At 39.2% G+C, this 27428-nt stretch overlaps 1 protein-coding gene across 18 annotated transcripts in view; it reads right to left on the bottom strand.

The window, feature by feature from the left end:
- Window positions 1-27428, bottom strand: part of MRTFB (myocardin related transcription factor B) — a 224818-nt gene that overhangs the window by 38041 nt on the left and 159349 nt on the right. For 7 of the 18 annotated variants that reach the window (XR_005227203.2, XM_043523861.1, XM_037911599.2 and 4 more), the window contains 4 exons: window positions 26543-26704; window positions 25763-25947; window positions 12951-13097; window positions 1735-1982 (listed from right to left, as the gene is read on the bottom strand). Coding sequence is in view for 14 of the 18 variants with exons in the window: in XM_043523861.1 (XP_043379796.1) it covers window positions 1735-1982; window positions 12951-13097; window positions 25763-25947; window positions 26543-26704 (742 nt within the window). In the remaining 4 variants the exon portion in view is untranslated. The remainder of the gene's footprint in view (window positions 1-1734; window positions 1983-12950; window positions 13098-25762; window positions 25948-26542; window positions 26705-27428) is intronic. The other 11 variants (XR_006284263.1, XR_006284265.1, XM_027820623.3 and 8 more) reach the window with 3 other exon arrangements.

Genomic DNA, 27428 nt, shown 5'->3' with positions numbered 1-27428 from the left:
CGTTTCAACAGGACAAGGTTTAGGTCCTGGGGGAAGGAGGAGAATTCATTCCTTTATCTGAGGGAATACCCTCTCCAGGCCTTTGAGAAAACAAATTGCCATTTCATGTGAGAAAACCAACCTACTGTCAACCTTAGGATGAAAGACTGAAATGGCCACCAGGTGGACCTTGACTGAAGAAAAGGCCAGGCCTGGCTGCTTTAAAAGCAGAAGGTATTCCAGAATGAGCTGTAATGAGAACTGCATAGGCAGAACTCCATGCTGGGAAGACCAGATGGAGAATTGTTTCCACTTTGCCAGGTACATCACTCTAGTGGAGGGTTTTCTACTACCCAATAGGACTTGACAAACCTGCTCTGAGCAAGCTTGCTCTTCAGGGTTCAGCCATGAAGGTTCCAGGTCATCAGATGAAGAGAGCTAAGGTATGGGTGGAGAAGCTGGCCATGGTCCTGTGTGATCACGTCCAGACCTGAGCAGTGAGGGAAGTTCCAGCAACCATCATGGGTGGTACGAAGGAACTGAAAGAGCGTGGGCATGGCAACGCCCCTTATACTGGCACAATGAGTGCGTGGCACCAGAGGCACTAGAGCCAAGCCGACAGATACCACCACTAAGGGAAAAAATTCCGGCAACTGCTCGGGGAGAGCACACACCAACATTGGAATGGACATGTGCAAGCACTCAAAGAACAAACTGCTGTTACAGCATGCAGAGCTAAGCTTGTTGTATTAATATCAGTTTAAAATGGATTTTAATTAACATTCCCTGCACTTTCTTTGTTCAATTTGATTCAAGATAAAAATATTTTTGTAATGCCTCTACATGTAACAGAATGAGCAGCTGATACCACATGCACATCACTGCTTCCAAAGATAGGATACATGGCAATTATACAAATGTCATTGGTTACTCTCAGATTATACTTTTTAGTTATTTACTATCAGGTTGTTGTTAAGGAAGGCTGGAAACAGAATGCTACATTGCTGTAAATTAGGTTCTCTCCATCCTGGGCATATTGGGGATTAATGATGTTTCTGAGTCACTCATATACTATGGTGAGGGGAAAAAGGGAGGGGTGTAGAAAGTACCTAGACAGGATTTTAGGTCCAGATTTTAACCTCTTGTCACATCTTACAAAGCCCAACATTCCTTCTTATCCAAAAGTCTCTCAACCCCTCCAAAATGCCCCAAACAGCAACAGTGGGATAGCAATCGCAAAATGTGCATAGAAGTTGTGTTCTGTCTCTGATCTGCCTGCTTGTGTCATAAAGTATGTGTAGGCAGGGTGTTGAAAGTTACAAGCATTCATAAGAGATCACAATTCTTGTGAATGTAAATAACATGTTTGATTAGAAAAATATAGCAGACAAATAAAGGGGCGGTGCTTGCATATGTCCATAGACCAAAATTAAGCCAGCAGGTCCAGTTATAGGTTTATCAGACTTTACTGTCCCTTCAATAAATCAAAACTATAGCCTCATCACTATGTGTGCTGCTAAGAGATGCAGAGAACTGGAGACTGAGGAATAGGTAGTATAGAGGGTATGTGCACTGACCTGCCTTTAGATATAACCACCTCAAATCATGGTGAGTCACCATCCCCTAATATAGGGTTGGTGCCTAACATGCACAATTTAACCTTAACAAATTCTACATTTGATGTGTATTTTTTCCTTATTTAATAAAAATGCAAATTCATCCCTTTAAAGAAAAAACTGACAAAGTTTCACATACTTGAGCGGTGCAGGTAGAATTGTCTGGTAGTTGTAGTGTTGTTGCTGTTGGCTCAGGATCTGCAGCTGCAAAAAAAGCTGCTGTTGCTGTAGCAAACGAGCATAATTGGAGTCCATCTGTGGCTCGTTCTTCTCGCCTTTCTGATCAGGTGGGATATACTGATGGTACTTCAACTTCTTTACCCTAGGCTTAGGTTCTTTACATTTCTTGCTCCGATGCTTGTCATTTGGGTTCTTGGGATGGCTTTGCTGTTTAGAGACAAAAGTTAGAAAAAATTATAAAATAAAACAGCTATTATACAGACATCTTTACAAAGCGATTGTATGAATAAATGAAGTTGAGGCATAAAGGAACACATCAGTTATGAAAAACGAGATGGCAAGAAATAATGATGTCCATTATAGTCATCAGCTCAGCTGTGGCCATTTGGAATACAATATACAGTAGAACCTCAGAGTTACGAACTATCAGTTGACCACACACCTCATCTGGAACTGGAAGCATGCAATCCGGCAGCAGAAACCAAAAATAACCCCAAATACTGTACAGCACAGTACTGTGTTAAATGTAAACTACTAAAAAAATAAAGGGAAAATTTAAAAAAAAATTTGATAAGGTAAAGAAACTTTCTGTGCTTGTTTCATTTAAATTAAGATGGTTAAAACCAAATTTTTCTTCTGTATAGTAAAGATTCAGAGCTGTATTAAGTCAATGTTCAGTTGTAAACTTTTGAAAGAAGAACTATAATGTTTTGTTCAGACTTACAAACAACCTCTATTCCCAAGGTGTTTGTAACTCTGAGGTTCTACTTTAGATCTTTTTGCCATTTTAGTAAGCTATACATTTTATTCAGTTCAGTCAAAAAGACCAGACATGTCATGTCCAGTTAGATTCTAAATGAAGGTTCCCTACTAATATTTGAGTATCTGTCAAAGAGGGAACTTCAGACCACTTTAAAGATTCCCACTAGCTCTGTGAAACAGTTTAATCTACATGACATCCTACTTACATCAGTAGATCACTGTAATACTGTATTAAGTAACTTCCAAAAAAAGCAACCATTAGAAACACTCACAAGACACTCTGCTGCCACATTATGCCAATCCTTACCACTTTACTGCATTCCACATCAAAAGTTAACAACCACATTGTGCTAAACAAATAATAAATCCTCACAGGAAAGTAATCTGTTTTGGTCCAACATTGCCTAGAACAACCTTTTATCACTTAAATTATACATTGGTAAAAAAAAAAAAATTCAGATTATAATGTGGTTCATATCAACTAATATATATTTTAAAAGTGTTTTCATGACAGTCTGCAAGTCCATAGTGTTTCAAGTGGTGCATGAAAAATGGATGATGATATGCTTGTCATAAGTATAGTCTGTTAGTGACAACAAGGATGTTCTGATTGTTCATAATTTTAGTTTCACAGATATCATTTGTTCATTGACTATGTCTTATTGTTGTACCAAGAACCAGTGTGCAGATGCTCAGTCATATCTTTTTCTAACTACACAAAGAAGAATGGTGTGAATGGTAGGCATAATGTGCAAGATGCTGTTGCACTGGCTGGTTTTATTATTTATTTTATTGAGCAATTGGTCTTATATAACACCACATCAAACAATGCCACAGACATGGATTTAAAAACACAAGAACATAAGAGATACAAAGTGAAAATCTGCCATAGCAGCAGCACTTATTCCTCCTACCTACTATGCATAAGTTGGTCACAAGTCATGTGACAATATAACAAACTCCCCCACCAGACGGAAGTTCCACCTCAGCTGTCTCAGCCCTCCAACATTACCTGCTTAAGCAGATGGGCTTTGCAGCATGCCTGGAAGGTCAACAAAACCATTAGGAAGAACATTCTGCCATCAGTCTCAGAGGCTCACAGACTTTAAGGCCAGAAGAGACTATCACGATCATCTAGACTGACCTCCTGCACACTGCAGGCTATAGAACATCACCCACCCACTCCTGCAGGAGGCCACAATCTCTGGCTGAGTTACTGAAGTCCTCAAGTCTTGATTTAAAGACTTCAAGTTACAGAAAAGCAACCATTTAATCTAGTTCTGACCAGAATTGACCCATGCCCCATGCTGCACAGGAAAGCGAACACCTCCCCACCCCAGGGTTTCTGCCACTCTGACCTGGGGGAAAATTTCTTGGCAACCCCAAACATGGCAATCAGTTAGACCCGGAGCATATGGGTGAGACACACCAGCCAGACATGGGAAAGAATTCTCTGTAGTAACTCAGAGCCCTCCCCATCTAGTGTCCCATCACCAACTGTTGGAGATATTTGGTAATAAGCCATATGCCATTGTAGGCAACCTCATCATACCATATCATACCACCATACCATTAAGGTGGGCTACCTTAATCGATGAGTCTCGTTAGAGTTGGTATGGCAACACTCTGTACATTGGTATGGCAACACTCTGTACACACTGTACATTTTCTCTGTAGATAGATATATATCACAAATGCATGTAGCCAGCTGCTGGCTACATGCATTTGGTAAAAGCATTTCTGGGCCCTGGTATAATGTGATTATCCAACAGATCACCCTTGATGGGGGATCCACCAGTACCCCAGATTGCGTCCCCCAAGTAACAAATGGCAGCCAAATGCTCTCAAAGGAAAAGATATCAGCTTCACCATATTGTCTATTTGCTTCCTCCAACCTACCAACCACACCTCAGTCTTATTAACAACAATATACAGACTGAGGTCCAAACAGTCAGTTCTCATCCACACCTCAATCTCCCCCAGATGTTGGGGTTAGGCATTCAACAGCCTTGGGTGAAATGGAGATATAAACTTGGGCGTCATCAGCATGTTGAAAGCAATTCAGTCCAGACTCTCACTAACCCTCCTTAAATCCACAGTATTTAAAAAGACAACTTGCACTAGTCTATATATGTTTACGTTTTATGATTTAAATATTCTAGTAATTTAATTGTCACTACTAGCATAGTTCTGCTTGTCATAGTAAGGCTAATTTTCAATTACAAAGAATATCTTTCTCCTCATGATAGCAAACAAAGTGATAGATCAGACCTTGACTGCTCTTACAGGTACACAATAAAGGTAATGATGAAAAAGACCAAAACAATTACTATACAAAATCATTAGATTCTAAGGAACACAACTGCTCAACTTGGGCATGAGTGAGAGGGAAATCACCAAAAATTCTTTTTGCAAACTCTCTTCCTGTTACTAAACCATTTACTACAATTCCACATTCAGTTCTGGTAAAAACAATTTTCTTATTCCTAAGGAAACCAGTCAAAACAGCTAAAGAAAATTTATGTTCACAACTGCCATGACACTATTCCAAATTAATTCATGTTTAATTATTCATTTTATATGTATAGATTTCTGATTTTTATTCCTTAACTTCTAATAGTAAACCAGCAGCTGATCTCTCAGATTAGCTCACTTCCTGAAAAAAAAAAATCCCACACTATAGAATTTCAGAAAGTGTTAAAAGCAAACTGAGCTTTTATTTTCAAAATAAAAGAATCCCCTGTACATTTCAAAACAACAGAATGTCATTTTTTTCACATAAAATATCAGGGTAAGTGTACAGTGACCCCCACAATATGACCAGGACTTAACTATCACTGCCACAAGTGTTAGGCTATGTCTACACTACACTGCTTTTAGTGATATGGCTGTGCCGCTACAGTGTAGCTGCTGTTTGTTGGTAGGAGAGCGCTCTCCTGCCGACAAAGTGCTGTTCACACCCACACTAGTCATCGACAAAACGTTTGTCTTTAAGGGGTGTGTTTTTTTTTTTAACACCTCTGAAAGATGAAAGTTTTGTCTTTCACTTGCCAGTGTAGACAAAACCTTAGAGAGAGAAGATGGGTGAGGTAATATCTTTTATTGGACCAAGTTCTGTTGGTGAGAGAGACAAGCTTTCGAGCTTACACAGAGCTCTTCTTCAGGTCACAAATCTTCATTTTTTCTAACAAACTCTGAAAGGAAAACATACTGTAATGCAGAGGAAAGTTGCAACTTGGGTAACAAATATATTCTATAGTAAATGGCCTGTGCTCTTTCAGATAAATGATTTTACCTTTCCTTTCTTTTTAGTTTGATCATGTTGTGGGTATTGTTAGGAGTATCAAATTAAGATGAAAAAAGGTAGGTGTACTATACAATTCAGAGAGCTGTATGAAGACCAAGTAAATCAGGAACACATTGTGAAAATTCACAAGAATCAGTGCATGCTGTCACAGTACAATTCATAGTCAAAGTAAATAATGTGTATCGAGACAAGGGTATCACTAAAGAAACCAGAATCAGGGAAAGCTGTTTTTCCTGTGCTTTTTGTTGGCTACAAAATAACATTAAGGCAATTTTAACGCATATGGGCCTGTAGACAAAAAGTACATATTTGAGAAGCTTAGATTTTGTGGATGATATGGATCTATTTGCTGGGTATAAAGAGTTTAACAGGGGATTATAAGGAATCATGATTCTTAATAGCATGAGGTTTCAGAGAAGAAGATAAAGGCAACAATTGCTGTAAAAATAAAAATTTCACAAACCTAAACCAGAGCAGTTCTTGGAGCACTCTGTCTGCATCTTCATTCTTATTTCAACAGCAGTACTGTTCAGAAAGTGCCTCATTTTGTATTAATGGAGCAAACTCAAGTTAGGCTGTTCTTTTTTAAACTCTAGACTGAAATTATCAGTTGGTATAAATATACATTGCAAATGGCTTTGCAACAAAAGGAGGAATTTTACTGCCATTATAAAGCTGATTCGTTGTTGCACCTGTTCTGGAATTTGTACTTAGCTGTGTTGAAAAAAGTTAAGGGCAAGACAGTAGCCTAAAGCAACTGTCTGCAGTGGAGTGGAACTATAGAAGTGCTGTGCTTCAGTGTGAGCACTCTGGAAGAATTCTGGCTGATTCAAGAAGGGCTCTGCAACTCAAAGCGGTGCATCACGTGTTTTCTGGGCACAGAGTGGACAGGCCATGGCCCTAACTTACTTGCTGCTCCCTTTTCGTGTAGCTAGCAATTACACTCCCTCGCTCCATTGTAGCTGTCCATATGCAGGGGCCTAAATGTCTATATGTCTATATAATCTGGTCCTAAATTTTGTATCCAAGAAAGATCCTTTGAGCCTTCATTGCTAATTAATTAAGACCCAATCCTGGCATAAAAAATGTCCTTTGAGGAAATTTTTACTCTTTCCATTAAGACATGCATATAATTTCTTAATTACTTGCAAAAAATCTCTCACTGAGGTTTTGTTAAAATATTCATTTAATTCATTTACTTTCTATTTAGAATTAAAAAAAATCACCCATACACAGGTTCTGAGTCCTATACTAATTATTTAATATAACAGAATCAAATCCAAAATTAAAACAGCTCACCCTTTCCCATATGCTGACTTATTCTTCAATCTACCTCTCTACAAACGCCAAGTGAAACACTGGCTCTGCAGCATGTGCCAAAATTTGATAAATTTTGTATCTGGGACAGGAAGTCATTCTGGATCCTCGGGCCTGTATGGAGAAGCAACCAACAAGGACACGGTACAAAATCCAGGTCTGCACCCAGATGGAAGCAATGAAATGCTGCAAGAGTTGTCTCACTATAACCTTCTCTACACAAATACACACAGAGAATGGGCGTGGAACAGAGACAGAAACATCCAGGAAAACTGGTATTCACTGGAGCTGCTACATCTTAGAACAAAAGCATATTTTAGCCTTTTTATGCTGGAAGTGCTACCACAATCTTTCCTCAGTCACATACTGAGTCATAAGAATGGCTATACTGGGGCAGACCAATGGTCCATCTATTTTAGTATTCGGTCTTCTGATGGTGGCCAGTGTCAGAAGCTTCAAAGGGAATGAATGGAACAGGACAATTTTGAGTGATCCATTCCCTGTTGTCCTGTCCCAGCTTCTGGAAATTGATCATTTAGGGACACCTAGAGCATAGGGTTGTGTCCCCGATCATTTTGGCTAATAGCCATTGATGGATCTATCTATTTTTTTTTAACCCCGTTATTCTTTTGTCCTTCACAACATCCCCTGGCAACAAATTTTGTAGATTGACTGTGCCTTGTGTGAAGAAATACTTCCTTTTGTTTCTTTTAAACCAGCTGCCTATTTCATTGGGCAACTCCTAGTTCTTGTTTTATATGAAGGAATAAACAACACTTCCCTATTCACTTCTTCCATTCCATTCAGCATTATACACCTCTATCGTATTTCCCCATAGTCGTCTCTTTTCTAAACTTTTTAATCTCTTAGTGTGGAAGCTGTTCCACACCCCTAGTCATTCTTGCTGCACTTCTTTGTAGCTTTTCCAATTCTAATACATCTTTTTTGAGAAGTGTGAACCTGAACTGCTTGTAATATTCAAGCTGTGGGCATACCATGGATTTATATAGTGGCATGAGTAAATTATCACAAATTCCCCCTCCTTTCAACTGTTGAGTAAACATAATTAAAAAAAAATTCTCCCAGAACAGTATTCGTGTGTGTGTGTGTGTGTGTGTGTGTATATTAGGGCTGTCAAGCAATTAAAAAAATTAATTGTGATTAAAGGCACTGTTAAACAATAATAGAAAACCATTTATTTAAATATTTGTGGATGTTTTCTACATTTTCAAATATATTGATTTCAATTACAACACAGAATACACAGGGGACAGTGCTCACTTTATATATATTTTTAATTACAAGTATTTGCACAGTAAAAAAACAAAATTAATAGTATTTTACAATTCACCTAATACAAGTACTGTAGTGCAATCTCTTTACCATGAAAGTTGAACTTACAAATGCAGAATTATGTACAAAAAACTGCATTCAAAAATAAAACAATTTTAGAGACTACAAGTCCACTCAGTCCTACTTCTTGTTCAGCTAATCGCTCAAACACATTTGTTTACATTTGCAGGAGGCAATGCTGCCCGCTTCTTGTTTACAATGTTACCTGAAAGTGAGAACAGGCGTTTGCATTGCACTGTTGTAGCTTGCATTGCAAGATATTTACGTGCCAGATGCACTAAAGATTCGTATGTCCCTTCATGCTTCAACCACCATTCCAGAGGACATTCGTCCATGCTGATGACAGGTTCTGCTTGATAAGAATCCAAAGCAGTGTGGACCGACGCATGTTCATTTTAATTATCTGAGTCAGATGCCACCAGCAGAAGGTTGATTTTCTTTTTTGGTGGTTTGGGTTCTGTATTTTCCACATTGGAGTGTTGTTCTTTTAAGACTTGTGAAAGCATGCTCCACACCTTGTCCCTCTCAGATTTTGGAAGGCACTTCAGATTCTTAAACCTTGGTTCAAGTGCTGAAGCTATCTTTAGTAATCTCACATTGGTATCTTTTGTGTTTTGTGAAATCTGCAGCGAAAGTGTTCTTAAAATGAACAATATAAAGGGAAGGGTAACCACCTTTCTGTATGCAGTGCTATAAAATCCCTCCTGGCCAGAGGCAACCTCCTGTTACCTGTAAAGTGTTAAGAAGCTCAGCTAACCTGGCTGGCACCTGACCCAAAGGACCAATAAGGGAACAAGATACTTTCAGATCTTGGAGGGGGAAGGGGGGGGGTTGTGCTCTTTGTTTACGTGGTTGTTCTCTCTTGGGACTGAGAGAGGCCAGACAGAAATCCATCTTCTCCAACCCATCCTAATCCAAGTCTCCAATATTGCAACCAGTATAGGTAAGCCAGACAAGGCGGATTATTGTATCTTTTGTTTTATGTGAATTTTCCCTGCTTTAAAAGGGAGGTTTATTCATGTTTTCTGTAACTTTAAGGTTTTGCCCAGAGGGGGATCCTCTGTGTTTTGAATCTGAATACTCTGTAAAGTATTTTCCATCCTGATTTTACAGAGGTGATTTTTACCTTTCTTTTTTTTTTTTGACTGGTTTTTCCATTGTTCCAAGATCCAGGGGTTTGGGTCTTTGATGATTTTGTAACAAATTGGTTAGGATATTATTCTCAAGCCTCCCCAGGAAAGGGAGTGTGTAGGGCTTGGGGGAAGACGTCTCCAAGTGGTCTCTTTCCCTGTTCTTTGTTTAAAACGCTTGGTGGTGGCAGCAGACTGTTCAAGGACAAGGCAAAGTTTGTACCTTGGGGAAGTTTTTAACGTAAGCTGGTAAGAATAAGCTTAGGGGGTCTTTCATGCGGGTCCCCACATCTGTACCCTAGAGTTCAGAGTGGGGAAGGAAGTCTGACATAGGTTATCATCTGAGACTGCTATAACATGATATATATGGCAGAACGCGGGTAAAACAGCAGGGGACATACAATTCTCCCCCAAGGAGTTCAGTCAGAAATTTAATTAATGCATTATTTTTTTAACGAGCATCATCAACATGGACGTATGTCCTCTGGAATGGTGGCTGAAGCATGAAGAGGCATACGAATTTTTAGCATATCTGGCACGTAAATACCTGTAGCAATGCCAACTACAAAAGTGCCATGTGAATGCCTGTTTTCACTTTCTGGTGACATTGTAAATAAGAAGAGGGCAACATTATCTCTTGTAAATATAAACAAACTTGTTTGTCTTAGCAATTGGCTGAACAAGAAGTAAGACTGAGTGGACTTGTAGGCTTTGAAGTTTTACATTGTTTTGTTTTTGAGTTCAGTTATATAACAAACAAAAAAAATCTACATTTGTAAATTGCACTTTCACGACAAAGAGACTGCACTACAGTACTTGAATGAGGTGAACTGAAAAATACTATTTCTTTTATCATTTTTAGTGCAAATATTTGTAATAAAAATAATATATACTTTTATTTCAATTACAACACAGACTACAATATATATGAAAATGTAGAAAAATATCTAAAATATTTAATAAATTTCAATTGGTATTCTATTTTTTAACAGTGTGATTAAAACTGCGATGAGTCATGATTAATTTTAATTGCGATTAATTTTTTTGAGTTAATCGCATGAGTTAACTGCGATTAATTGACAGCCCTAATATACACATATTTTAAACTGTGTTTCTAAGGCGCTTAGTTAGTATAACTACTAACTAAACTTACAGTTTTCGCCACTGATTGAAATACTGTTTTTCAATTACCCTACGGAAATGCCTCATAAAATGATTTTATCTGAGCTTGCAGGGGATGCCCTATTCTTCATTCCTTTGGAGATTACTGATCCAACTGACAGCAAATCCAAGCTGGCTGAGGCAGGTATTTGCTGATATTTCTTCCTCATGAGAGCCACAAAATGTGATTCTGGAATAAAACATATCCACAGATATCCTGGGATATAATTGTTCTTTTTACCTCAAGGAAGATCATCTCTGAGGAGAGAACTAAAACAAATTCCAAGTCTCCAAGCAGGGTTGAGACGCAACATGCTGTTTGTGAGTGTTCTGTATATGAAGTGTTCAAAAGAATCAGTAATTATCAGTGCTTGGTTTGGAGGACTGATCCAAAGAGCACATGACTTGGGAATATTACTAATTGTTCCCCCTTCATTTAAGTTTAGGAGATGGTTTTCTGAACATCTTTAATTATTTGCAATTGGATTCATACTGCTTAAAAGAGGTTTATTTTCTGTATTTCAAGCCTGAACACTAAATAAGAAACAAGTGAAAACATGAACATGTTAAAGTCTATGACTCCCAAAAGTAGGGTTTATAGACAGATTGTTTCAGCTCTACCCTCACTGGAGGGTCCTTGTGCTCCCAATAAAAAACTTCCTTTTGGACAGGGAATTCTCTTTAAGTGAACTCTTGGAAGCTACTTCCAGTGAAAAACTGGAGACAGATATACAGCACAAAAATTCTGAAAGAGGAAATTCTGTGTTGACATATGTGCACTAATGATCAGTGACCAGAATGTGAGCGTCTACAGTAGTTAGAACAGATCCAGGAGTTGGGCCTAGTGGTTAGAGCAGGAGTTGGTAGTCAGGAATCCGAACCAAGGGTCAGAACCTGTGTTAGAGGCCACATGCCAGAGAAAAGGATCAAAACCAAACACAGGAACTGGAGCCAAGTGTCAGGACCAGGTTACCTGGAGCGAGGCAAGTCTGGAGACAAGGGCAGTAACTTGGCTGGAAACAAGTAGGCACCGTACCTACTGCAGCCATGGGCAAATGCTTTGAGTTGCTGCTGAACTGCTGCTGCTACTAGGCTTAACAGCCAGTCTGAGGACTCTTCCAACCAATCAGGCAGTGTAGCCAAGCAGGCACCCTACTACAGGCTGGCTGCACTCAACTAGGTTGCCCAGAGACTGGCTCTGCTGCAGGCCCCGATTCCTGACAATCATGCATTTTGGTGAGTATTTGAAGTTGTTAAGGTTTTGCATTATAAGTGAGTTGGTGAATGAATTTCAGGGAATATCCTCCAAATGTATACCAGTATAAAACAACACCGCACATCCCTTATAAAAGTATATGACAATGAAGTTCATCCTGATGTGTAGGGTGTCTATAATGCCTTCCACAACACCTTCAGAGGCTCCAAAAAGGGGAGAACTGTAGACATTTACACACAGGACACCTAAATCTGTGCAAAAGCTTCATGCTAGCTCCAACTATGTTAGTGCAGAAGGGGCTACTATGAATGGGCCTATAGGATTCTCACTTATGAGGGTCCTGTGGTGTAAAACCACTACAAGGCAGCATGGAGGCACAATTACTGCTAATTCAGTCCACAGGCCTCAAAAATAGCTGGGGAAAGAATACACTGCAGCCCTGTGGCCTGTTTGTGGGTTGGTGTGTGAATGCAATTTCTTTGTTCCCGCGTAGTCCCCTACACAAAGCCAGATTAGCTGGACTCTGTGTTGGGAGGGATGAATTTCACCAGTAAAAAATACAAAGTATCAAGGCAATTTGGCAAGTATTTGCCGTATTTGTCTCATTTTGCATTTTCTTTTGCACTTCAAAAGTAGTATGAATCCTACTACATGATTCAGTTTGCAGAATTTTGCTGGGTCTGTCTACAACTACAATATATGGATGGCTCATAAAGCATTTTGCAGAGCCTGCAAATTATGAATGGCAAATCTGACACAGTATGCCAGATTTCAGTTGACTTCACTGTATATTCAACTGAACACTGCAGGATATTTTATATACATAGATAAAAGCACTATAACACCATGATATATTCATTTTCATTCTATACAGGATTAGAGAAAGCAGATTTAAAGCAAAGACATCAAATGCCTTCATTATAACCTACCTTTACCAAAGTTGGCCCAGGCTTTGCTGCAGATAGAGTATTTGTGGTCAGAGTAGTAGCAGTAGTTGTAGAGTGTATAGTGTGCTGCTCGGTGGTGGGGGCAGGCTTCAGGAATTCAGGGACTGCAGAAGTTAATGAGAGATACTGCTGAAAAACAAAGAAACTTTCATTAAAATCGAGCACCTGAACACTTCCAGAACATATCACAAAAACATGTAAAAAAATAAATAAAACAAATTATGACTAATCCACACACACACAGAATTAAAGATATTAGAAAAAGATTAACTAGGCCATCTAGACCTTTCCCCAGCCAAAGCAGGATTGTTGATGTATTATATATTCTAGTGAATTGTTAGTCTAGATTTACACATCTCTAATGATGGGATTTTCTGCTGCTTCCCTTCAGAGAATATTCTACAGTCTTGGGACTTTCTCGAGCTGTTGTTGAAGGTAACAGCAAAAGATCAAGCCTTTATACAGTGCTATAAATTTTACTATCTCGAAGTTTTGCCTGACATTCAGCCTAAATTTTTGCCCTCTTAGTTTCATCCTGTCCCCCAATTCATATCCTTTATAACATGATAATTATTTTCCTTCCTTTGTATACCCGTTGTCTCCCAGTCATGCGCTACAAAATGCCATCCACCTGCACCAATGGGTGGGGAAACTTCATGGGGCCAGCTGTGAAAGGGACAGTCCTAGGAGCCTTCTCTGGAGTATGAAAACCCAACCACTTTATTAGAATGACGAGGAAAATGAAGGAAGACTTAGAAGTGTGGGAAAGATTCCTGGAAGAGTTAAATGGAGGTTTCAATATGGTATTGGGGCTGGTTGCTCAAGACTGAGCTGCAGGTATAATCTGTCTTGGGAGGTATAGGTTTTGGGGTTTACTTTACTTTCAAGGTGAGTGGTGTGCACAAAGGGAGCCAGAAAGCCAGATGATGCAGGGTAGTACAGGGGATATCACCTTGCTTGAGATTTTTCCTACACTGGTGGCAGTAAATAGGGGAGAAAACTTTCAGAACAAGAAAGTCCATTTCTGGTGTGGCAACCAATCCAGGGTCCATATTATAAACAGACAACTGGCAGAGACTGCTTGAGTAACGAGGCTGGTGAGAGCCTTCATTTTACACTGCCTGCAGTTTAACATCCTTTTTCATGTAGTGCATGTTCCGGAAATGGATAATGGTGTTGCCAATCCTCTGTCAATTTCAGGACAACAGATTTCGAAAACTTGCCGCTGGCCAGCAGGGATCCGTGGGCAATGCTCCAACAATTCTGGGACCTTGGCTCATGACAGCTGTGAAACTAGTTGAGGACTCGGTTGTCCTGTGGACTCTGAGGGCCTATAAGCCTTTCAGAGTCCATGGAATTTAGGATACAGGAAGGGCTTCACTGTGGGTGGCCCATACCCATACACCAGGTGGTGCAATATGTGGTGCCTCTGACCCACCACAGGTGGGCTCCCTCCATTATCTCTGGCTAGCTTGTGCGCCTGTCCTCTTGATATAGGTTGGTGGGTTTCCCAGACACATGCAGGCAATTCATAGTACAGAGACTCTTAGAGGGGTTGGCACAAGAGGGATGACAGGTTACTCCTAACACTGGAAACCCTGACAGAGCTGTCAAAGGCTCTGCCTGGGGCTGCAGCTGAGAGGGAGGCCATGTTATTTAAGGTGGCATTTGTTGTTGCCTTCTTTGGCACTTTGAGAGTGAGTGAACTGGTGCCTATAGCAGCTGCAGACAGGTCCCAGCGTGCATTAAATGTAACAGACATACAGCCATCTGCAAAGAGTGGTGTTTCTGTGCTCAAGGTACTCCCTAACAGGCCAGAAGGGGAGAGGGACTAATGTGGAATCGAAGAAAAGTGCAGAGAAGTGTTTGTGCCCTGTAAAGGTGATAAAAATTCAGGGCCTGCAGCTAGGCCCGCTATTTATACATGGTGATGACAGCTTCCAGACAAGGCATCAATTCAGCACGGTACTGAGAAAAACTTTGCAGTACTGTGGTCTTGATCCAGGTAAATTTGGTACTCATTCTTTCAGGATCGGGGCTGCAACATTAGCAGCTGCAAAGGGTTTTGGCCCATGGCAGGTGCAGGCCATAGGGCACTAGAAATCAAGTTTTACAGGACTTACATCCACACCAATGAAAAGATGGCAGGGAATGGCAAAATGTAATTAACCCATTGTGCTTGTTTGTTTCAGCAGCTACCCAGAATGTGCACGTTTGGATTCGTGAGCACCCTGTAGTGAACTGGGCCGACAAGAGGGCACCTAGGATGGCAGCTAGATCTCAGTGGGCTTGAGGGCCGAAGCGGTTTGCATTCAGAACAGGCATGCAGTGGGATCAGCTCTTCTGCACTCACTTACAGGCCAGGGTTGGGAGCAGACCCAGCCCATGTGGACAATGCTAGAAAGAAAGTAAATAAGGGGGTCACTAAGATATTCCTGGAGAAAGAGGGTTCAGTGATACAGTATAAGGACATCCCTTACAGTCAGCGAGAAGGGATGATGGTGTATATCTGTCAGATGGAAGTGCTGACATACTGCTACAGCATGTGCAGACATGGACTGGGCACGTGTTGTGACTCTAGGCAGCATAGGTGGGTGCGGATTGACTAAGCTAGTCAGTGGTTGCCCTTGTGGCTGGTTTCCAGGACAGTTAGGAGAATAAAATGAAAGGTTCCCAGAGGTAAAAGACCTGGGATTTCGGTGATGGGCCTTGGGCTAATGTGATAGGTTGTGACCCTGTGTCCTTTGTGGGCTGAGGTCAGACTATGGCCTTTGCGAGCTAAGGTCCCCACCCTGCTGCACCCTTTGTCCCCCTTGCATCCGGGAGGGTGCTAAGACTCAGAGAGAGTTGAGTCCTGGTGAGGGGAGCCTACCAACATTAAGGGTTATATGGTAAGGAGCCCTGTAACTCCTGCACTGGAACCAATTACATGCCTGGGTAGCACCCCTCCCTGTGTTAAAGTTTAATAAAAGTTGTGACCTGCCGCTTAATTCCATGCATGCGTCTATTCTCATTTTGCCACTGTGTCCACATCAATTAGTTTTTATAACCTTTGCAGCCCTCAATCTTAGTTCTTTAAATTCCCTCCAGTTTGTTTACAACTAAAAGGGACACCATCAACTTGAAATGTAGTTCATTTCACAAAATGAGAAAGGTAGTTCTGAGGTATAATATCTACCCTGAATCTCTCTGCCAATTCTTGTGGGGTGACACACTGACAATTTCCTACAATATACTGAATGAACCTTATTGAATTAAGTTAAACCTTATTGAATCAGGATTAATACCTTTGGGGTACATTCTATTAAGAACACAAAAGTGTATGTGTTATTGTGGCATTGTATGTATTTCTCTAGTAGAGACGGAGATGCAGAGGTGATGACTTTCTAATGTGCCAGGGAGTGCTCCCCCTGGCTCTGCCCCAGGCCCTGCCCCCACACCACCCCTGCCAGCACCCCACCTCTGCACTGCCCCTTCCCAACCCATTCTGTCCCCTCCTCCAAGTGCACCCCGCCCTCCCCCCTCCCCCCCCCCAGCACCTCCTGCACGCTGTGCACAGCTGATTGGGGGGGCTGCCTGTGGGTACTCAGCACCCACCTTTTTTTTTTTTCTGTGGGTGCTCCAGCCCTGGAGCACCCATGTAGTCAGCACCTATGGGGAGATGCTAATGTACTTCCTCTGCTATCAGTCCTTTGAAGCCACCCACTGGAAAGGTACGCATTTATTAATTCAAACTACATTCTTCAGGGACCAACGGACAAAGAAAAGGATTTTAGATAAATAACCTGGTTTTAGAATGGGCCTTGGGCTCAGACATTCTCAGTGTGGGGTTGGAAGGGCCTGGGTGTTTGTTCTGAGCTGAAGCTGTGATGAACAGGTAACCACAAAGGCTCCCCTTGGGTAGGGCTGAAGGACTGCTCCTCACAGAGTCCATGTTAGGGTTAATTCTGTTAAGCTTATTAGCATGTATACAGGGCCTTTTATCGTTTTTAATATGTTTTCTCTGTAAAGCTTTTTACCTTAAGAATAAAGTAGGCTTGATTAGGAAGTGCTGTGTGGTAACATATCTATGTTTTTTCTCAGGCAGGAGGTTAACCATGAACAATATAATTGTAAAAGAGCTAAAATAAAACTTATTTTGAGTAACTGCAGCACTACTCATTTTTCTTATTCAGCCTTTTAAATCCTAAAACATGCAGTAGTATCAGTACCCATGATTATACTTACCTAGGCAATGATAGTACAGCCAATTGTCAATGAATGGAATTTTACAGGGATGACCATATTTGAGGTTTTCTTAACAATGCAAGGTTAAATGCAAACAGCATCCTACCTGCATGGAACAAAGTCTACGGCCATCAGAGATCAATGGCACAAGGAACTAAATTTAAAGTGGTAGTCCTGTGTAATTCCCTGACCTAGCCAGTCAACATTTCTTCTTTTCTTCCCTTCAGAGTATGGCTTTTATTAGTACTATTAAAAAAAACCCCACCCCAAACCAAACGAACCCTGCCATTTCACTGACACTAGGAATCAAACTGCTGTCTCTCAAGCAAACATCATGTTACTTGAACTTGAACAGTCCAGCTGCCACACAGTCAATTACCTGTTCTCACATTGACAATGAGGTGCAAATTGAAAGGGCTGTGAACTATATGAAATATGCAGCTTGGTGGACTCCTCATTTTTACAATAGCTCTATTTGGGGCAGGGAAGCAGGGGGAGGAAAGGGCAAACAATGTCCTTCATTTTCTTATCATGTTTTCTAATTTAACAGGTTTTAATTGTGGATTGGTTGCCACTTCTCTATTTCTTAAAGGAAATATGTAAAGACAACAATAAAAGAACAAATCTCCCATTTCCCATCACAGATGTGTTATTTCTGCACTTTCTCCATTAACTGAAAGTGAACATGCACGAGGTTAACAGCTAGTCTGAGTGTATTAGGAAAGTAATTTCACATTGCTTCATTGAGCAATGTCCTTCAATGTTCAGAAATTGGTCTAAAAATAAAATGGCTATTAAGCAGCAGTTATCATCACTTGACATGTTTGAAGTAATGAGGTCAAAACACCTAATCCTTACCAGATGCAAACATCTTAGGTGAAAGCAAGATGACTTTTGGGTCATCATTCAATCTGTGCTGAGGGATCATAAATGTTTTAATTCTTTAAGGCCTGGAAACATGTACAGGAGGAAGTCTTCAAAGAGTCCTGACTATACGCCATTGTTTTCAAAATATTCTTTATATTTTCTGTTGTAGTAAAATGCCAGGTTTGTCCAAGGAAATTAACAGCGTGAAAGAGCAAATTCCCAGGCACATGTTCCACATGTGGGCTCTTATTCTTATATCTCAAGAGGAACATGAAGATAAGCATCTGTTTCAGTCTGTGGAGGAGCAGTTTTGTACTTCTAGGTGTATATGTAGAAGCGTATGGAACACAGTGTAAAATCTGCAACCAGCAGATTTAAAGCCCTATTTGAAGTGCTTTTCAAATTAGCTGTAAGTGCTCTGTTGTGTTGTTGTTGCTATCATGTATCTAACACTTACCATGCGAGTATTTTTATTTAACTATCCATAAGGAGCCTAACTCTTCACTTACTGATCTGATTTCATGTAGTTTGTTTTCATTTCCCCCAACACACATTACATTTTCTCCATATGGAACCTAATTCATGTCACAATCTGCACCTCAGGAAGGAATGCACTTTAAATGATGTACACTATCAGCTGCCTTAGATAGACATGTTTTTCTTTAATTTGAATTTTGCAAACTTTTTTGTATTTTATCATGGTGGTGGTCAGGAAAAAGGTTCAGAAAAATTCCAGTTTCTGCCATGTTGTATAAAGTAGCTGCAATTTTACAGGAGTCATGGCTAAGGTGACCAGACAGCAAATGTGAAAAATCAGGATGGTGTGGGAGGGTAATAGGAGCCTACAATAGAAAAAGACCCAAAAATCAGGACTGTCCCTATAAAATCAGGACATCTGGTCACCCTAGTCATGGCCACGTTAGAAGTCCACTGGCTCAGTTTAAATATAAATGTACCGAATATAAAGTGAGTTTAAACAACAAATGGAAAAAGTTTCCAAAGTGCTAAGTTATGTATTTTTGTTCTTTGTATATAGAACCTTCATGAAACACCTCTGAGCTCCCTATGAAGTTTCTTCTGAAAATCCAGCACTAGATTACAGCCATGACTAAGCAAAAGAGATATTACATGTTTACATTAATACCCATTACTCTGGCCATTAAAATTGTTACCTCCTTAAATCTTTCCATAAACTGTAAAATAGCTATTCTTAATTGCATTGCAAAAGCTACACATGTTTATTTTAGAGTATACAATTAAGCATGTATGAGTATAAGCACCAGAAGATCCCAAACATCACTATCAATGGGTTATTAGAAGTCTATATGCAAATAAAAAACACTTGCAAGATACTGGGTTGAACATTTAAGTGTTCATGAGCACAGCAATATGTAAGAAGGAGGAAATCTGGCTAAGAAGTGCAAGACATAGGAAAAGAAAAAAATAAGGTGTTGGTAGTGTAAAGAGGAATGAGAAAAAGACAGGGATAATTTTATTTAGGGAATAGTGACTACCTTATTTCCTTGAAAGCAACTGGACTTAAGATCAAATTCATTACTGACCAACAGTGACCAAAAGTCTAGTGGAAGTCTGGTAACCTTCTTTAAATGAGTTGGTGGTCTCCAGTTCCAAGTGGATAAGTGTCCCCCTATCAAAAAAGCCCAGCACCATACTTATACTAATCAGCATCCATGCTGGCTATTTCAAAGAAATCAAGGACCAAAATGGCACAAAGAATTAACACTAGAGGAAAACCAACAGTCTGACAACATCTAATACAAGTAGGCTCTATAAATAATGGTCTACCGAGTAACTCAAAGGCTGGAGATACCAAAACTGGCTGTGGGAATCCAGCGAGAGGCACTCATGATAACAATGCCCAGATGACTATATTATACACATAGCCATCTGTTTTAGGAATTGGTCAGACTTAAATTTAATTTCCAGTGCAAGTGATGTTAGTTCCATTGATATTCTGGCAAGTTGTTTTCCAGCTGCATTTTTATAAGATGTTTAAAGATGCAGAAATATTCAAGGTCAGACAGTGTCACTGTCCTTTCTAGACCACACAACTATGTTATTGTGAAGATTTTTTTTTTGTTTTCTTGCAAAGCTCAAACTATTTTTGCAGTTCAGAGGAACTGTGAAAGAGGGAATCAAGCATCTCAACATTCCATTTTGCGTATTTAAACTGTTCTAGTTTTCACCAATCAGTGGACAGATCTTATGAGCGCTTGAAATGCAACTCCAAATTTTATTTATTTTATATTATATATATATTTTCTTCTAAATTAGGGCTGTCAATTAATCGCAGTTAACTCACTCAATTAACTCAAAAAAATTAATTGCGATTAATTGCACTGTTAAACAATAGAATACCAATTGAAATTTATTAAATATTTTGGATGTTTTTCTACATTTTCAAATATATTAGTTTCTATTACAACACAGAATACAAAGTGTATAGTACTCACTTTATATTATTTTTGATTACAAATATTTGCACTGTAAAAATTATCAAGACAATAAATAGTATTTCTCAATTCACCTTATACAAGTACTGTAGTGCAATCCCTTTATCATAAAAGTGTAACTTACAAATGTAGCTTTTTTTTTTGTTACATAACTGCACTCAAAATCAAAACAATGTAAAACTTTAGACCCCCCCACTCAGTCCTACTTCTTGTTCAGCCAATTGCTAAGACAAACAAGGTTGGTTACATTTACTGGAGATACTGCTGCCTGCTTCTTATTTATAATGTCACCTGAAAGTGAGAACAGGTGTTTGCATGGCATTTTTGTAGCTGGTGTTGCAAGGTATTTAAGTGCCAAATATGCTAAACATTCATATGCTCCTTTGTGCTTCGGCCACCATTCCAGAGGACATGCTTCCATGCTCATGACGTTCATTAAAAAAATAATGCATTAATTAAATTTGTAATTGAACTCCTTGGGGGAGAACTGTATGTGTCCTGTTCAGTTTTACCTGCATTCTGCCATATATTTCATATTATAGCAGTCTTGGATGATGACCTAGCACATGTTCTTTTTAAGAACACTTTCACAGCAGATTTGACAAAACGCAAAGAAGGTACTAATGTGAGATTTCTAAAATAGCTATAGCACTCAACCTAAGGCTTAAGAATCTGAAGTGCCATTCAAAATCTGAGAGGGACGAGGCGTGGAGCATCCTTTCAGAAGTCTTAAAAGAGCAACGCTCCAATGCAGAAACTACAGAACCCGAACCACCAAAAAAGAAAATCAACCTGCTGCTGATGGCATCTGACTCAGATGATAAAAATGAATATTGCGTCGGTCCTCTCTGCTTTGGATCGTTATCGAATGGAACCCATCATCAGCATGGACGCACGTCTCTGGAATGGTGGTTGAAGTTACAACAGTGCCAGCTGAACACACCTGTTCTCACTTTGAGGTGAGACTGTAAACCAGAGGTGGGCAGCATTGTCGCCTGCAAAATGTAACCCAATTTGTTTGTCTGAGTGATTGGCTGAACAAGAAGTAGGACTGAGTGGACTTGTAAGTTCTAAAGTTTTATATTGTTTTATTTTTGAATGCAGTTATTTTTTGTACATAATTGTAAGTTCAACTTTCATGATAAAGAGATTGCACTACAGTACTTGTATTTGTATGAATTGAGAACCACTATTTGTTTGGTTTTTTACAGTGCAATTATTTTAAATAAAAAATAAATATAAAATGAGCACAGTACACTTTGTATTCTGTGTTGTAATTGAAATCAATATATTTTAAAATGTAGAAAAGATCTAAAAATATTTAAATAAATGGTATTCTTTAACAACAGCGTGATTAATCATGATTTTTTTTTAATCACTTGACAGCCTTATTCTAAATGGTATAAACTGTTAGACTAATAATAAAAAAAAAAATAATGGGGGTAACAGTGTTTCGTACTTTAAGTCTACAAATATTACAAATTGGTTGAGACAGGCTTTTGAGAAAAGAAATTCAAGTACAGCATTATGCCTCCATCCGTCTGCTACTATATGATTTTTTAAAAATGTCTGAAATAAGACACTATGGTCCTAATACTCCTTTCATATTTACAGTGGAATTGATCATTTACAATGGATTTATTACTGATGTACACCAATGTAATGAGATGACAGTATTTAGGCCCTTGGGAGCTTCTTAATGGATAATACTGCCATTTGGATCCATCTTAATTGCCTCTTCAGAAGTAGAGGCGATCTGTTTCCCTTTTAGATCTAATAATTTATACTGTCAGAGACACAAAACTGCCATCCTTTTGAATGAGACTTTGGACCAGTCAATGAAGCACCTGAGAGAAGCAATGTTGCTTCTTTGACCTAAGAACATAAGCTACAAAGACTAACAATTAAGCTCCGATCTCTCCATGGCAGTGGATAGTATTATTTTGAAGCTACTGAGTCAAATCTACATTTGATTTTTTGTTCATCTATTTAAAAAAATACGATTCATTCAGTTATCTTATTATAGATTAGCGAAATGTTGCATCTGCCAGTTTTGTTCCTTTTAGTGTTTCAGGTTTCCTTACTTTCACTCTTCTTTGGAAAATCTAATTTAGATACATGATGCAAGAAAACACAAGAAAATCTAGCTTAGGTGAGAAACAGCAAGTATGTTTTGTTTCTTAATACCGAACATCTACACTGTTTTAAAACTATATAAATATAAAAACCAACACCTTCATTAATTCTGTGATCTTTTCTGGAGACACAGGGCCAGATACCCAACTGATTAACTTCAGTAGAATTATGATGATTTATACAAGTTAACTATCTGGAATGAAGAAAGGTACTAAAAACCCAGTAGCAACTGCAGTTAATCATTACTATTAAAGACAAAACATTCTTCTGGGATGACTGCAGAGGTTCTACAGATTCTGGAAAAAGCATGGGGTGAAATCTTGGCTTCCTTGAAGTGAATGGGAGTTTTGCTATTGACTTCAAGGGAGCCAGGATTTCACTCTTGGAACCTAGGAACAGCAAACTGGGTTCTGCACTTTCCAATGCAACGACATAAGAACGGCCATACTGGGTCACACCAAAGGTCCATCTAGCCCAGTATCCTGTCTTCCGACAGTGACCAATGCCAGGTGCCCCAGAGGGAATGAACAGAACAGGTAATCATCAAGTGATCCATTCACTGTTGCCCATTCCCAGCTTCTGGCAAACAGAGACTAGGGACACCATCCTTGCCCATCCTGGCTAATAGCCATGGACCTATCCTCCATGAATTTATCTAGTTCTTTTTTGAACCATAAGTTCTTTTTTGAACCCTTTTACTGCAAGCATTTGAAAAGTAAGCTAGGTAAACAAGTGTTTCTAAATTCCATTAAAAAGAGTCCAATAATTACAGACACTAGCAAGCAATGAATCTGAGATGATTTAATTCATTATCAGTTCTAGACTACACAGAGAGCTTGAAACAGCATGAAAGTTTGTCTTTTTCGAAGGTTTATCTATTTTTGTGTCTGAGTTTAAGTGGATATGATCTTTCCTCCCCCAATATCTAACTCAATGTCATCTCTGAAGTATGGTGGAAATGTGAAATATATGGATAGCAAAGAAATGGTTAGTTAGATTATGTAAATTATGCTACATGGGAAATTTCCTGTTCCCTGCTTTTGTTAACCACTTTGCATAATTAAATAGTACAAATGCTCCCTGTATTCATTTAGCAAATAAAAGGAATACAAATATGTTCCCCCTGTTCAAACTGACCAGACAAGGCTATCACAATACACTGCTATGAAGTATACCTAAATTCAGAAGTGACCCAAACACTTTTGCACAATGTAACAGCTAAGAATGGGATACTTTAGGAACTGATCTGTTTTCTCTCTCTTATGAGAATGAATGTTGAGTGAATGTTGCCACCTCCATTATTTTTAAAGCAGTTCCTGAATGTTTATCCATGTTGACTGTGGAGGAAGTTCCATGCATATATTTGGATTCTGGCTTGAGGTTTCAGGTTGATGAAGGTGAGAAGGGTGTGCCAGGTCTACGAATCCCACCTTTCTCAGATTTTTTTGTTTTAAACAGAACAGCAGTCTGCAGGGTTAGATTTAATATTTTATGTTTTTTACCACCATGATTTTTTTACTGTTTGTTCAGTGTCCTAAATACTACAAGAAAAGTGGGGGAACAGCTATACAAAGTTATCATTGCTTTTAAGGGTGCAGAGGAAGGGTACTTGCAATAAAGGGAAAAGTAAAATGCAATCCTCATATGATGGTGGGAGGCCACATTACAGAATACGAGCAAAGATTTCTTTAATACACTGGCAGCCAGGTAGGTCATGTTCACTCCATCTATTTCTCTACCATGTTCATACAGAGGGGAACCAAGAAGTCTCACAAGTTCATTTTTGAGGTAACTGGATTTTAACCAGCACAATACTTTAAAAAGAACAGTTTTTGATTTTTTGCTTAAGTTGAAGCCGGTTATTTTATCAACATGAAAAGTAGCCTACACAAATAATATTGAGAGTTTTTAAAAGCTTGTTGAGTTGCTTGGCAGTGTGATGAATGAAATCTGATATTTAAGAAGAGGAAGTATTTCTAGGGTCATATATAGCATAGAAAGAAACACAGAGATGGTGGCCAGTAGGAAAGATAAAAGAAGAGTTAAAAATTATTAATATTAATGAAAAAAAATGAGGGAAATAAAGAAAGGTGAGAACACAATTAGTGCTCTTTATTTGCTTCCTCCTTTTCCTATGTTATGTTCGGGGCCTTCAGTACTTCTCTTTGATCAAATATGTCCTCCAACTTTGGTCAACAGTACCTAGTGTGACAAAGTCCCGAGCCTGTATTGGTGGGTCCCGCACTTCTGGGAAGATTCAGTGGCCTCAGAAACTTGATATGGCCCCAATGTGACCTCCCTTTCTTAGTGTAGCGACAAGAGTCACAGCCTATTGAGTTACTTTCATCACCGGCCAGTGTGGGAGATGGGAAGGGGGAATACCCCACAGTCTCTGTTGCTCCATAGAGCTCAGTAGATGCAGTTCGGTCTCCTGCCTGGACCGAGTCCTGCTTCCCTTCTCCAGGGGATCTCTGTAGAGTGGGGGTGGGGGGGGTGGGAAGAGGGGAGAACCCGGGCACGCCCTCTACTCCAGGTTCCAGCCCAGGGATTCTAATGGTAGCAGCTGTTGGTGGTTTTCCCTTCACCACTGAAACTGCTTTGATTCCCTGGGCCACTTTCCCCGTGGTCCCCTTTTCCTAGCTTCACCCTTACCTCAGGATTCAGCAATGCTTCCTCTCCTCCAGCTCCTTTCACCTCAGCCTCCTGGAGGGCACTGGAAGGAGAGCTTTTAAACAGTATAAGTGGGACCTTGATTGGTTCCAGCTGTCTCCATTAGCCTAACGGCCTTAACTGATTAATTGGCATCAGGTGTCTTAATTGGCCTGGAGTAACCTTTGTTTGGCTATCCAGGGAACAAGGGCCTGCTCATTCTGAAGGCGGATGTACCTGCCTTCCAGCACTCTCTTATATTCTTCTGGTCTGAATGAGTACCCTAGAATGAGCACCATTGAAGTGAAATGCGACAAAAACACACAGAAAGTTAAATATCATGTTATGGTAAATGTGCTTTTTTATCAGTGCTCTCTTTACTGCAATACAGTACTACAATAGATAGGTTTGTGATTTGATTCTGACATTTATAAACTGTACCTGTGTAGTAGAAGTAGTGTTTGCTGTGACTGATGATGGCGAGTCCCTTGTTTTTGGCTCACCAGGAGACGCTGCTGAACCCTGGGATTCCTGGCTAGCAGGCTGATCTGGAGATAAAGCGTCACTGCTGTCTTCATCAAATGAGTAATCATCCAAAGCTTGGGGATAACTCTCTTGTCCAACTGCTAGGATGTTTGCAATAAATAAACTATTTAGTTTCAGAAGTCAATATTTAGCTAGCTAGAGGATCCATGAAATGTTGGAAATCAACTAGCATACTATGATTTGTAGTTAAATATTTTTGTATATAAATGTTATTTTTAACACAATAAAAGCCATCTTAAATGATATTCAAGGGTCCAAAAATTGGCTGCTCAATGGTGATGGTCTTCTAAGAAAGGATGAGAAGAACTGTATTCAGTATGTTTGAGCATTTAGTGGGATGGTCCCTTAATATCAGAGGTGACTAAATAAGAGTCATTTATGTAGCGTCAATTAATTTTTAACTATTTTTAATAATTAAAAGATTCACTCATGTAAGACAGACATAGCTTTATACTCCAATCAACTGTACAGTTAAAACTGAGTTTGAATAAAAATAGTATTACTTTGCTCAATTTAGTGCTGGTAGGGCATAAGTATCTTAGAAGTTGACATAATACATAGCTAATTAACTTTACGAGTTTTTTTTTCAACTAACCTTTAAAGTTAAGGTTCAAATTACTAATTTCTCATATTGCCTTACTGATAACAGATCCAAGTTGTAGCTCTTCTACTTGCCTATAATTGCTTCTTTAACACTGGAGTCGACAGGAAGGATGTTCTTTTCCACCAGTTCCATAGGGCCAGGCCTCTGAGCAATCTTCTCATTCAGATCATCTGCCAGCCGAGCTCTCTTTAGTTTCATCTGAGTTGCCTGCAGTGAGGGTTCTGCAAATGTCTCTAAAAGAGATAAAACTCTTAATGATTTTGTTAACTATTTTGTCTCATTTTAAGACCATCAAAATAGCATTTGATCTTCATAGCCATACCTCCGTGCATGTCAAAAACTTTAAAACATCGGTGAGTTATTTTAGTCCTTTATTAGAGAGTGTCATTTTGTTATAAAAATACATATATAGTACTAACTTATCTACAGATCCTCAAAATTAATATTAGAAAAGGAAAATGTTCTAGATAGCTCTTGTTTATAATATCCTCCCACAATTAGCTAAATATAGCACTTTTGCAGCCATCACAACAATGTGTATTTGTAACATTTTTAACAAAAGGTAAACATTTGAAAAAAGACCAACTCAGAAAAACTTTCTGGTTTTAGGAAGTCATTTGTCCTTTTTAGTGCACTTACAATAAATTTCCTCAGCATCGCAAGACGAAATTTAAAATTTAAATTAAAAAACTTATACCCAGCCAAAGAAATCAAGCTCATACAGGCTCAACCAACCAACATAGTATTTAATAATAATTATTAATTGTATTATTAAATTATGGTAGTACCTGGGGATCCCAAATCAAGTGTCTTAGGCACTCTGATCAAGGACCCTGCCCTGTCATCAATTTAGGATGCAATTTGTAGCTACAGAATCTACACAACATAAACAAGGTGTATAATATTTACTGTACACTACAACAGACGGATAGGACACCAAAATGCTGTTTATTAGTA

The sequence above is a fragment of the Chelonia mydas genome, chromosome 10 (genome assembly GCF_015237465.2).
Source record: "Chelonia mydas isolate rCheMyd1 chromosome 10, rCheMyd1.pri.v2, whole genome shotgun sequence".
Classification (NCBI taxonomy): Eukaryota; Metazoa; Chordata; order Testudines; family Cheloniidae; genus Chelonia; species Chelonia mydas.
This window is presented reverse-complemented; position numbering and strand designations above follow the sequence as displayed.